A 14,135-nucleotide genomic window follows, 5' to 3' on the forward strand; every position below is an offset into this window, starting at 1 on the left:
CGGTATACTGTATCATGTTCCTGTTACAAAATGCCCAATATCATGCGATACAAAGCCGCGTACAACACTCCAGTGGTCGACCCGTCGAAATCCTTGTGAAATAGGATACGGTGTCAGCGTCGTGGCGTAAAAAATTGTACGCCATGAAACAGATACTTTTTAACAGGTTTTAAATATTTTAACAACAGCATTGTTTTTCACGACGAGTGCGTACAAACGTTAAAAAAAGTAGAAAGCCATTCTCTCCGTGCTAATAGTATATATTATATGAATTCTGGGGCAGTGCCGATCGTTTCGATATCACGTGGAGTGTCTATTGATGTGGATAAACGGTCTATCTCTCGGGTTCTTCGAAATTTCACTAATGGCAATTTCGTCGAGCGGAACAATGGCAGTCGCGCGCGTTAACTGTCGTCGTCTCGCGAGGGCGATGTCAGCCAAGTTGCCGTCGCCGTGTGCTTCGATCAAATATCTTGGAAATAGTTTCACGAATGAGATCGTAAATGGGGAATGACGGTTGGTTATCGAGGTCACGCTTTACTTAATCTGACGTAACGTTATCTCGTTCCGTGTCATCGCGCCATATCCGATTTCGACGATCTCAAACTAGCCGTGTGCCGAAAACGCGCTCGCGGATTATAACTTTTACTAATTGAGAACCACTTTTATTGTTAACTTAAGCAATATAAATACACGCATCTCCATACATACGCGTACAAATACAAATTTTCATGACAGAATTAACGAGAAATAAATGTTTAGTGATATCTCCAGATCTATGCACCAAATTTTATGTATTAATATACATATATATATAATGAATAATTAATATATAATATAATAAAGAATAATTTTTTTTTATCTGTTGTATCAGAAAGTGCTTTAGGAAAAACAGACGTTTTAAATGGTGAAAATCATCATGTCTTGGATTTGAATGCAGGTGTTTAGTAAATCTTGCATTTTTACGACACTGAACGTTCGTAATTGCTTTTATTACTTACTTGCCAGGTTTGACGAGGAACTCTTCGTTGTGGCAAGCACGGTAAATGGCGGCGATGCTCCACGCGACGCCGATTCCCAGGAAGACGTTTACCGCGTTACTTCCAGTCACATTGCCCACACTCGCGTCAGCATACTTGTCCTGGCAAGCGGCCACTTTGCTCGCGAACGTGTCTGAAATAATTCCGAGTCTTATTTGTTATTCTAATGAGCAACGTGCACGGGACTATCAGTGCATGCACGAACAACAGGATTTGTTAGAATATCGTTATATTTGAACACACAACTATAATATATAACATATATAAAGTATTTTTTGAAATGCTTAAAATATTTCGGATGTTTCTACTATAGAGATACATTTTCTTTTTCTTAACGCTTTTCCAGATTATTTGTGTAATTTATTTTCATTTTTAATAAAATAATCGGTGAATTATTTATAAGATATTTCCTAACTGATAATACATATATAAAAAAGATTGATTTTTTTATGAAGAAATAATGAAAAATAAATCATGTGCTTCTTTTATATCGCGGACTTTGCACCATTTTTTGCAATGTGAAAAGGTTTGATACCTTTTTTAGTACATTTTAAGTATGTAGGATAAAAGAGAGATACGCGATGGTAAATATTTTTTACGTATGGAGATATAAAGAAATTGAAAATTTATTATAGTTTCCTAAAAATTATATAAATAATAAGTATACATTTTTAACAGTCACAATGTTGTGTTTTTCAAGAAGTAACAAGTAAAAAAGGCTTTGAGGGTACAATACGGTTGATAGTGCGTTAAGTTAACGTTATATCAATTTTTAATCAACAGAATACGTAATTATACGCATGTTTTGGCTCTTCTTTGAGTCGAATCATTATCAACGATACATTAACGCAGTTAAATCAAAATATATTTTTCATACTTTTCTTTCAGTCCATTCTTAAAAGTACATTTCCTTGTTGAGCGGTCAAGGCCCGCGAGCCTAAGGTTTATTTAGCCGTTATCCTTTTTTATGCTTCCGCAAGTTTAATGCTTCATTCGCGGTGTTATGTAGAGATAAACCTATATTTCACGCCAGCGTCGCACGTATATGACCCACGCAAGTAACAAAGTAGGTTTTTAGCACGCATTCTGTCGGGAATCAAAAATCGTCAACCGCACTTAAAGCCGTTGAGCTGCAGGACGCGATTTGCGGTAACGGTTTGCTTGGTACATATACGCGGCTTGTACCTGCAGTTTGCTGCAGTTTATGGCAGGCGCGTAAGTTTGGTCGTGGAGTTGATCGCGAGAGGGTGAGCTGTACGTCGTTGTTGTTACAGCAAGGGTAAGAAAATCCCGTAATGCGGAGCACATATGTGAAAGCACGTATGTGTGTTTAATAATAACGTGGTAAAACGTACGCTCCAAATTCGCGCGCGGCGTAAATACGACGACAGTTTCCAAAATTATCTAATATATCGGCACAGATGTGGGTGAAAATTCTCCAGAGACTTGTTGGAAAAATATACGTTTGAGAAAATATTTTCTTGAAAATTTTACTAATTGAGACAAGCGAAATTTTGATGAAACACGCTGCTAAAAAAAGGTTATATTTATTCGTATGTCGCATCGAAGCACGTGCTCGGTAAGACGCGCGTTCTCTGTAATGTCTCATCTTCTATTCACTTTGCGTCACTACTATTCTCTACAATTGTATGTACCGACAATACACTAATTAATTAGTCCGAATGAGCGAGGATCATTGTTTATGCTAAGCTGTGCTCAGCATACCTATAACGTTACGCATGCCATGCTTTTGGTATTTACTACTGGTTATTGTCATAGCAGTAGTAACGCTCAGTAATTTATCCACCGTGAATGATATCTTGTCTCGCATTAGCATGAAACAGTAATTAATTATCTTAATGATTATTTTAGTAATTAATGAGTAAAATAGTTATTAATTAATAATTATAAACTTTACAAACTGTTAATATCTATCAACATACAAACTCCTTCACACAAGTCTACCTTCAAACAAGTAGAATTCGTGACAATGGCCGATAAGTGTAGATATTCGTACAATTTCTTTCTTTCAATTGGACAATGATTATTAAGTTATAGATTTCATATTCAACATCATTAACAAAATATCGAAGACATTATCCACACACACACAGTAGTAAAATAATAATAAATAAATTTTTAAAGGTTTAAATGAAATGATATACACACATATATATATATATATATATATATATATATATGTGTAAAATTAATTTGATGTAAAATACGGGCTTCGTATAGATTTGCGGTTTGCCTCGCTATACTTTGCTACGCGCGATTTAACGCGATACGGAATGTCTTTTGATACCATGTTCTGTGAAATTCTGGGACACCTTATAAGTATTCTAAATAAATTTTTTCTTGGTTTTTTGCCGGTGCGATACGGAGAGAAAGATAGCCTAACCGATCTCGGTGAACGGTACTTTGGGACATCGGAGGTACCCTCCGGCATAAATATTGATGAGGTCCTGGGAGAAGAAAGTTTCTTGTAAAGTTTCTAAGAGGGAAGAGACACAGAAGGACAGCACAGTGGCCTTTAAGTAATCCACCCAAGAAACCGTGCATTATGCAGATCTCGTCAATATTCGGTCGATGTGGCGACTGGGCCAGTATTTTTAAGACAAATATAATTTCGAATTGCGTATTATTCTTTTATGTAATTTAAAAAGCCGTGATGACATAAAATATTATTTGTATTATATTTAAAAAAAAAGTATGAAAACATTTATATTGATATCGTAATATAAAGCAACGACTGTGTAATAACGAAAATTAGAGAATCAATGATTCTACAATAATTAAACAAAAATATAAAAAAAATGTTTCTGAAACGTATTAGTTTCTTAAAGTGTTAGAATATAAAATAATATCTATAAGATATATGTTAATTAAATTTTTTTGTATTTTCAGCTGTTTTTGATAAAGGAATTATATTCCGTGTATAATAAAAATAAACGCGTGTTATAATAAAAATAAAATTATGCTATACATATTTCCACTGATGTTTTGGCTAAAACTTAAATTTGAAAGAACGTAAATTCGTAACAAAGAAATAGTAGATTATTTTTACTCTTTATGCAAGTTAAAATAATAATTAAAATCACCGTAGTTAAAAGTTTTTTTTTTGCATCAAAATGGAGTAACTGTATTTACTGAACATTAAGATTTTATGAACATATTCGGGATAATCAATTTCGAATCGTTGTTTTAGATGTAAATTTAGGAATGCAATTTATATTGACCCAGAAACTCGAAATGACGCCGCTGTTGTTACGCTTTTAATAGCTTTTGATAACGCCTACTCAAGTGATTTATTAAACGCCCTTGTCGTGAATTTCGTATAAAAATAGCAAAAGAAAAGGTCAGGTCGTAATTGTTTCTGAAGATTTTTTATATTACTAATTTTTGTAAATACGCACGTGTATACTCATTGTCAGATTTTTCCAAAAAATTATTGATGCAATAAAACATAAATAACTTTCAACCAATTAGACTATTAAAAACTGAATTTTTTAATAAAGTTATCTCTTTTTTTCTTGTTCAAGAAAAATATGAAATATTGTGGAATCTGAAGTATTTAAAAAAGTCTAACATAAAACATATTAATTAGAATACAACAACGAAATACAATCTCGTAAAGTACAATGTAATGCGAAGGAGTTTTATACAAACAAACAAAAAATGGAAAATTTCAACACGGTTACAGTAACATTAGGAGTGTAGAATATTTAAAAAAATGGAATAAAGTTCCGTAATATATCATTTTCTCGCCCCCCGTATATCAAATTTAATTCCCCTTATTTCAGAGGAGGGCAGAGAAGATTGGTATATTTTCTAGCTTCCTGTATGTATATATAATTTCTTTAACATAAATATATTGTACTTCAACGTTGCCATAAGTTTTCTATAAGGTGAACACCTTAATGTTGCTACTTCAATAAACAAAATCCTTTACTTTGATCTTTGAGCTTGTGCTTTTTAAATAAAGACTGCCAGTTCGGTCGAAGTAAAGGATTTTGTTTATTTTATTACTCACTGGCGAAGGAAAAGGATTTTCTGTCGCTTACTTTAATTTTATGACGCATTGCAATAAATTTTGTGACACATTTACAATATTGTAATTTTAACAATGTAATTTTACGAAAGCAACTCCTTGTGCTGGTGTATATATAAACGAAGATAGTGTATTTAATTCGAGTTTATGGCGGCACGTATTAAAACTTCCACCCGGTATACGAAAGATCATAGGCCATCGGCAGCCATTATTCCTGGACACAAAGACTAAGTGCAATAAATTATCATTACTCTCCTCGCTTAATCCTAAAAGCCTGCCGTAATATAGCAGAACGTCATAAGTGCAACGCGATCAATGCGAAATACAAAAATAAACTAATGTAGGAGACGTATGTTAATCGCTTTTCTAATACTATTCTCTCACTCAATATTACCCTCTTTCCCAATACATTAACTGTCCCCCGTTTTTGGATACTTACCGGGAATGCTGGTACCGAGGGCGACAAAAACAATCGCGGTGACGGAGTCCTTGATACCCAAAGTGCAACCGAAGTACGAGGCAATGTCGCCGATTATCGCCGTAACAACGCCGATCCCTAGAATGCTGACGATAAAGCACAAATAACCACCGGCGATATCTGAAATTTTAAAAATGTTTCCCTTAGTTTTGCGAAAGTACAACAAAGAGATTTTTAAGACTGGATTGTCAGATAATATAAATATTGTACGCGGGTATTTTTGTTTGTATATAAAATAGAAGAAATAAAGAAATATATATAATACATATATAAAATACATCTCGTAACAAATGGCTATAAAAAATTTAATAAAATATAACTATTTAAAATTAATATTGAAATTTATTTTAATTAATGGATTAGTTATTAAAATTTTGGTGATATTTTGGGGACTAATAGAAAAACATTGTGTAATAGTACCAAAGAGCTGTAATCACTTTGCACGATGTGCGAGATGAGCTAAATGCAAATTATGTATAAAGGACGCTCTTCGTTCACCCAAACATGCACTGCCACGTAACCACACGTTTGAGAGCTTAATTAGTCTAGTTAAAAGTCCACAATTTTTCTTCATTTATGTCCACTCTCGGGAGTAATTGCGCTGCCTCAGATCGATTCAGCTTGGCTTTTACAAATCGCGAAGCACGTGACGTGTTAAAAGCGTTATTTTACCGTAATAGGCTATTTCCGATAAATAAAATTACTTGTAGAAATTAGTTTAAAACTGTCATAAATGGACATAGTTTCTATTAAAATTTTGCACGTGTACAACTCTTGTACAATTTTTAATCCAAAATTTTATATAGTGTGTATCTTGTTATTTTGTACCTGCAAGCTTATTTATATAAAAATGATATAAAATTTGTTTGCAATATATGTATGGCATATATTTGTACATGTTTTCGTATATAATTTTACAAAAGCTTTTTAATCTTGTCGTAACTATTAACCGTAAGCTTCCTAAAAATGCAGCTTTGACACAGCTGTTCCCGATAACTTCCTCAACATGGACTTATAACTTCTCGTTCATATTTCTTGTGCTAATACCTATAGTCAATCGAATTCAATGATGCGGCAATCTTTTTCACAGCAGCTACTTTTTCAGATTATTTTCATTTGTATAATATTACACTTAATTATATTCTATTCTTCTTAGCTGTTAGATTTTACGCCACACTTTACCTTGAAACTGATGTTAGGAGACTATTTTTTTTAAACTACGTGAACTCAATCCCCATTACATTATTATGAAAATGGAAGAGATCTCCTTTCGCAAACGTAACAATATTCTTGAAAAGAAACTGCCTTCTCACATTTGTGCGTGCAGGTCTATAGAATTGTAATCGCCCCTCAAGATCAAACGACGAAAGTTCTTATTGACTTCGGGCGGCATAAAATGGTGCGGATATATCTATTATCAGCTTCTAACATTCGCCGAACAATCGACCGAGATATTTGCAATTGAAGCTCGCGGAACACCTTCTGTAGAAGTGTTATCAAAGACATTTAAAATTCTTTGAGAGCACCGAGGCTGACGCAGTTATGCTGCAAGCTGCAAGTAAAGTACTCTCTCTCTCTCTCTCTCTCTCTCTCTCTCTCTCTCTGTGAGCGCGCGCAACAAAAGGAATTTATTATTAGAAATCTGTATACGGAGATACATTTACGATGGAACGCGTGGGCGTTAATATAGCTAAAGAGTCTGCAAACACGCGGTTAGTTTTACTGTTAACACGTGGCCGATGTATATTATTGCAACACGCTTGCTATACTCCCCCTACTAAATTTGACTTGATTTATTAAAGTGTTTCGTGGTCTTTTACAAACAATTCGCTCTTATTGATTACGTTATGTGATTATTGGAAAATTGAGCGGGTTTGGAAAATTCTCTTGAAATAAACTCGCGACTAACGATCGATCTTTAATAAAAAGCTTGAAAATATTAAAATTAGTTACAATGTAATTCTTACATCAGTAACACGGATTCTTCATTCTAATCAAAAACGTAAATAAAAACATATTCTATACTAAAGAAATATTCTGTTTTTAGTAATCTAGTTTTTCTTATTTTGTTTCTATTTTAAGTCCTCCTAATATATACATAAACGTGATATTGTCTTTAGCATCAAGAAACGATTTTTTGTGAGAAAAGTTTTTCTAGTTTACTTACTAATTTACTCTTTTACTACTTTATTTATTTTATTAAAGCAAACTTATCACATCCGTTGTAAAAAATTTATTAATTCTTAATTTTTATTAAGGAAAAACATATTTAGTATTTCGCTACTCTGTAACAGCTATTGTCGTAAATTCTGAACGAAATTTACTTTGGAAAAGAGTATAGAAGCACAGGTCACCATAAATCACTTGGGAATTTCGTGGAAATTTCATGAGAGAGAGCAGGGAACCGCTGTACGTGTAGCGTTCTCTATCTATCTATCTGTTTGTATATGTGCGCACATTTGTCTGTATATGTATATGTATATAGGTATTGTATATGCCTATATATAGGATTTTCGAATATCCTGAAAAAGCCGTGGAACTGAGATATTGCGCGCTAAAACGCGTTTCTGCGTTTAGCTAAATAATTAAAAACGGCCAATTTTCGAGCAATTAAAGGATGTTAAAAATATATTTAATAATTTCAATGAAAATATACAATCGTTAACATTTCGAGCCTTTTGGCCTTCTTCAGAACCATAAAAAACTAAGACTATCTACTGTGATTAATGTAAATTGAGACGCTAGATCGACTCTGATTCTTTTATTGTGAATTGATACGAGACACTTGTAATGCGTTTCTCTTAGTTTTTATGGTTCCAAAGATGGCCAAGTAAAGCTTGAAACGTTAACGATTGTATATTTTTATTGAAATTATTAAATATATTTTCAATATCCTTTTAATTTCTCAAAAATTGACCGTTTTAAACGAGGTTTTAAATTATTTAGCATTTGCTTAATCGAGCGAGATTATTTTGTTATTTGTTTCTGCGTTTATATACATAACTGGCAAGGTAAGTTCTTGGGAATTCAACCATCATCTTCGGATTTTGCTAGCTTTTCCAGCAACATATCTCACCGCAGAAAATTGCGCTTAGTAAAATGACGCGTTCATAAATCTCGTAGCCTTGCTCATTCCATTATAACCACATATCATGGTTGCATAATCCGTATGGTTGCATAATTCTAAATTTTGGGTCTGAACGAATTACAAAAGTAAACAGAATATTCTATGTATAATCAGCAATTATAAAGAAAAATACAATATTTTCCGCTATCACAAAACTTTTTATCTTAATTTTATCTTAATTGTTTTTAATACATACAGTATACTATTTCAATCGTATATGTTCTTATATTAATTCAATTATGCTTCTTTTGAAAAGATGGAATATTTACTTATTATATTCTAACTTAAGATTTGTTTTTGACGATATATCAAAAAAATTTATCGATCGCTTCGGTAATTTCTGGCTGTCCGGAAATTAAGCTTTTTCTTATAAAAGTTAAAACATAGAGGAGAGGAATAGAAGTAAATACAATTCTGTGTCTTGCGCTTCTGCACGGAAGCGTTGATCTATAAGGACGGCGGAAAAAAAAGAAGAGAAAGATAAACAAGGTGAAATTACGTTGCTCGATACAGTAGTTTCCAGAGCTTTTGCCAGTTCAGCAGGCCTTTGCGATTGTGCTTGCTGAAATAAAGCACGTCTTTTCCTCCCTCTTTTTTTTATCCTACTCTTACCATCTTTCCTCCACCATTTTCTTCCACCTGGATGGAAGCAGAGCCATGACTAAAGAGTGCAGAAGAACTCTTCCGTATCTCAAAAATTACAGGAAAAAGTCAAAGTAAAATTAAAGAAATATCAAAAATAAAAGACACGAAGAAAATCAGTGAAAATTTCAAGAAATCAAATTACATTGCACAAAAAATATATAAGTATCGACTTTCTTAAAACTCTTTTTACAAGTTACAAGGAACTATACGAGTTCCTTCATTTGTTTTTATACTTAAAGATAATCAATATTTATGTAAAACATTATATTTTTATGTTCTTCAAACTATAACTGTTAAGACAGATTATTGGAAAACCTATTACGTTGGTTTTCAAATTTTACAGTTACTTTTTGAAAGGTATCGTGTTATTGTATATCAAAAGATATGTAATTAATCTCTTCGCACACGTGAATATTAAAAAATAATCTTCGTGAGACAGTCCAGGTGTGCTGCTTTCTGTTTTGCAGTTTGCGTCATCATAAACGCATTTCGATCAAAATTCACTTTACCTTTCATCACGTGGCAATTTCGTATCTAACAACGTCGTTTTCATGTAAGATTAAGACCACCATTTCCAATCACGAGCAAATTATTATTCTGAGGATGTGCTGAGAAAACGTCTTTTTGAATGCTGATAAAATTAATCGAATTTGTGAAATTGTTCAACAAACACATGTTTTTATCGAAATTTTGGTCATAAGAATCGTCGATAAAAATTTTCTTGTACAATCTTTACACACGCGTATAAAATAATATAATCAATTTCCGAGAAAAAATTTTATTTAATAAATAATATACAAATAATAAATAAGTTATTGCAGATTTTATTTTATATTAAAATTTGTTAAGAAAATATGAGACGTTTTGCAACTATTGATTACCTGCTATAATATTTTTATATAGTGGAATGATAAAGAGAAGTCAAAGTATTTAAATATTAAATATCTATATTTTAAAATTTTTCGATAACATTAGACATCTTGTACAAAGTGCTTATTGAGAAATGTGAAATTCTTATTTAAAACTCTTTCATCTAAAATCAAAAAAATGATAATCAAGAATTTTTTGAAATTAGAGGAAAGGCAATAAAAAATGAGATGTAATTAAAGTGGTCCGCTTCATTCAAGAAAAAATTGTTACTCACCTGTGGGCGGAACGAAGGCAAAGAGGACTTTCCAGAAGATGGTAAGCGAGTGCATAAGATAATCCATCGCGGATGGTGAGGAAGGTTGACCCTCTGTGTCGCCCTCATCACCCCCACTGACGGTGAGCGCTTCCGTGAATTGTTCTTTCCAAGAACTTGTGCCTAAGAACGATATATTTCACACAGAATTTGTACATCAGAAGAAAAGACGAAGAAACATAGCTTAGAAAAGAGAAATATTGCAATTTACGATATCCCGCAACGGATTCATTTTTTTAATCTTTAAAATCTTTAATTTTTATTATCAATTTTTAAAAATTGACAATAACTACTGATTAATTCTCGCAGAAATTATTTAGAATATAAAAGTTTCTGTCTTTTATGCGCAAATAAATGAAATACTCACAGTTTGTTCACATTAGTTTCTTCAATAAAGACTCAATACTGAATGTAATTAAAAAAACCGTTTTTATAAAATAATTTTTTGCGCACATTCAAATTTCAAATCCACGAGCGCGACGAACAAGCGAATAAAGCGCTTTATCGAGGGTAAATGTCGAAAAATGCTTTGAGCGATTTCACTTCACAGGGTCGAGTGAAAGCAGAAAATGCAGAAAGGAAAATCGGACAAAGAAAAGTGCACTATAATAGAGCTACGTGGTACTCTCTTTTCGCTTAATCGGTTTCATCTCTACACATGTATATACACAAACGTATGAAGAGAGAGAGAGAGAGAGAGAGAGAGAGAGAGAGAGAGAGAGAACAAAGGAAGAAAAGAGATACACAGAAAAAGAAATAGAGATATATATAGAGATAGAAGAACACAGAGAGAGCATCAAATCGTTTCCATCTCGTTCAATTTATTGTGCAACAGATATCTGCCAAGTAAGATATTTATAATTGAATTTTTTTGGCGTTTGTAGCGTTATTATATATTTATAATATTTGCAATATTTTTCTCTCTCTTACGCGTACACCAAATAATTTATCTATTAAATGTTTTGTGTATTATATATATATATATATATATATATATATATATATATATGTGTTGTCACTAATAGCTACTTATTAAATGGGAAACGTTAAAGAGATTAGATATCACGCGACAAGTGTCATTGTGAAGCCATCTTCTGTTTCTTTGTGCCTCGACCGAAGTTTTTATCGATAGCCTCTCAGAAATGTTTTTAAGAAACGTAAAGTACAATGAATAATTTCTTGCCGTGAAGAAAAGAAATAACTTATTGCTGATGTAAGTTTCGTGTTTTCTATTGTTTTCTGTGTTCGAAGTCAATATCTAAAGCAAATTCAATACGATCATTTTCAAGGCTTCCATTGGAAGTTTACGGTATTCGTAGTAAGAGGTAACAATTACGCCATGTCCGGGGGGTTCTATTTGTTAGAAGTCGGTTCTCCGCAGGGTTATCTCGTGAGAAATAAAGCGAGTCAAATGATTATACTATATTTCTCTGATTTATTATAACAAGACTCAGAGTTCGAGAAGTATAAAAGCACGTCTAAAAAAGAAGGGCACGCCCATGAGAGAGAGAGAGAGAGAGAGAGAGAGAGAGAGAGAGAGAGAGAGAGAGAAAAGATGCATGGTAGACTTGACCTGAATAAACATTAAAACATAAAAGTAACTTAGAATTCAATGCTAACAATTATAAAACAATAAAGTATTTAATCATTACACACACAGTCATAGAATATATATATAGATTAGATACATATTAGGTTTGGAATTGCTTAATATATCCAACACTATTTTTATTATTTTGTATCTGTAATTTTTATTATTAAGGCATATCTGTCTCATGTAAAAGTTGTGCAAGTCGTACAAGTTTATATATATATATATATATATATATATATATATATAAATTTACAAGTTTTTTCTTAAAAAGTCTTAATTTTTCTCTGTAAAATAAAAATAAAGTATTTTACATTTAATATACTGAATGTCAAGTTTATTGCGATTCAAATCGCAGCTCATGCATCTGTAGCTTAATGCACACTAGAAAAAGCTGCGCGAGATATGAAAAAATATACGAAGTACGCGATCCGAAACGGTTGCATAGCAAATATATGGCAAAAAGATGTGCGCAGAAAACGCATAAATGTAAGAATCATGCACATTGCGTCGAGGGAGTCTTGAATTTCACGAGCCTCTACATAACGTCGCATTCCTCAGGGTTGCATTTCTGAAGAGCTCCAATCTAGATGCTCGCGCATCCCGTGATACGCATTTTATTCTCCGTCGGGAAAGATTAGGTTGAGTTAGTTTGAGTTAGGCGCATACTGTGTGTTCAATAATAAATTTATGGCGGTTGGTGAAGGGAGCCATGTATCTTCGATACATGCGAAGAAATGTATTCTTCTTTTGAAGAAGAAACCACGCGTAAGAAATTTTACTAACTATATTTTACACAATTATGAAACAGAATTTAGTTAAAATTTTCGGATCGATTTTTGTCCACTGTTCCCCCCATCTCTGCATAACTAAGGGATGCTCTCATTGTCAGCAATGATCATAATGAATATCATAATTATAATTATTTTTTATAATTAATATAAATAAATATATCTATACTAATATATACAAATAATGTGTACATGACGTGGTAATATGATAAAAAAAGGTGTGCCTCTCGTGAAAAACTAATTGTAAGTAAAAAATGTGAACTAAATTTTTTTATATTGATGGTTGTTTCGAAAGAAACAATTTAAGAAAAATGTCTCTGAAAATTAAATATATTTGGATTTTTTACTTCTCGGTTATAGGTAATACTAGAGAGAGTCCAAAAATACATGACAATACTTTTTATGTATACATGCGTGTATGTGCGCGTATGAGTATACATAAGCTATATGTCTTATATCTTAGCAGATGTTCCGAAAAGAGATCATATTAGGAACTCACCGAGTATTATGGAGGCATTTGCTCGCTGGACAAGCTTATCCACAGTGTTCTTGAACTCCTTAGATTCTTTAATCCTGATTTGCGCTCGAAACACCTCACCCAGGCGCGGTCTACCCAGCAGTGCCATTTTCTCTTCCTCCGTTCTCTCCTCCGGCTGCTTCATCTCCGCCGCTGCGGCCATTCCTGCTTCCGCTGAAACCAGAGAATCGCGTCTTGCTGCTTTAATAATGTCACGGGACATGTTCCATAACGGAATAAGTAGAGAGCCGATTCATGGTCAGATAGGAACAGCGAAACAGTTTTTCCGTTAATTAAGAGTTTTAATTAATTCCAATCTGACATGATAAATATGCGAGATGTACCGCTGAAAATTTCCTTATTGGATATTTTCAGATATTGAATGACCCATTTTTGCATTAGCAAAGTGCTGCATTTTTTATAGCTTCAAGAAAATAATTTTAACATCGAAACGTAGATGTACACCGACACAGTTCTAAAGTCATTAAAAAATATATAGAGTTATACAAAGTTATAAAATCATGAACAGAGCATTTTATTTAGTATATATTAAGAATGATTATATATAATTATTCTTTAAAAATATTTTGTTTTTTATTTTTTGCTAAAATTATTTTCTTATAATTATGATATTATTTTTAATATAGTGCTATTATTTTTATTTATTATATTGATATATATTACTAATTCATATGCTTGTTAAATATAA

The 14,135-nt window shown here is 32.6% G+C and overlaps 1 protein-coding gene across 2 annotated transcripts in view; it reads right to left on the bottom strand.

Moving 5' to 3' along the window:
* Calx (sodium/calcium exchanger 3) overlaps window positions 1-14,135 on the bottom strand; it is a 69,640-nt gene that overhangs the window by 13,992 nt on the left and 41,513 nt on the right. The window contains exons 4-7 of one of the 2 annotated variants that reach the window (XM_077406457.1): window positions 13,409-13,591; window positions 10,489-10,650; window positions 5,534-5,692; window positions 1,002-1,173 (exon numbers count right to left, since the gene is read on the bottom strand). In XM_077406457.1, the coding sequence (XP_077262583.1) occupies window positions 1,002-1,173; window positions 5,534-5,692; window positions 10,489-10,650; window positions 13,409-13,591 (676 nt within the window). Of the gene's footprint in view, window positions 1-1,001; window positions 1,174-5,533; window positions 5,693-10,488; window positions 10,651-13,408; window positions 13,601-14,135 lie in introns of both variants that reach the window. The other variant, XM_077406456.1, reaches the window with a different exon arrangement.

This window comes from Temnothorax americanus, unplaced genomic scaffold, assembly GCF_048541705.1.
Source record: "Temnothorax americanus isolate GAGA-0224 unplaced genomic scaffold, ASM4854170v1 Scaffold21, whole genome shotgun sequence".
Classification (NCBI taxonomy): domain Eukaryota; kingdom Metazoa; phylum Arthropoda; class Insecta; order Hymenoptera; family Formicidae; genus Temnothorax; species Temnothorax americanus.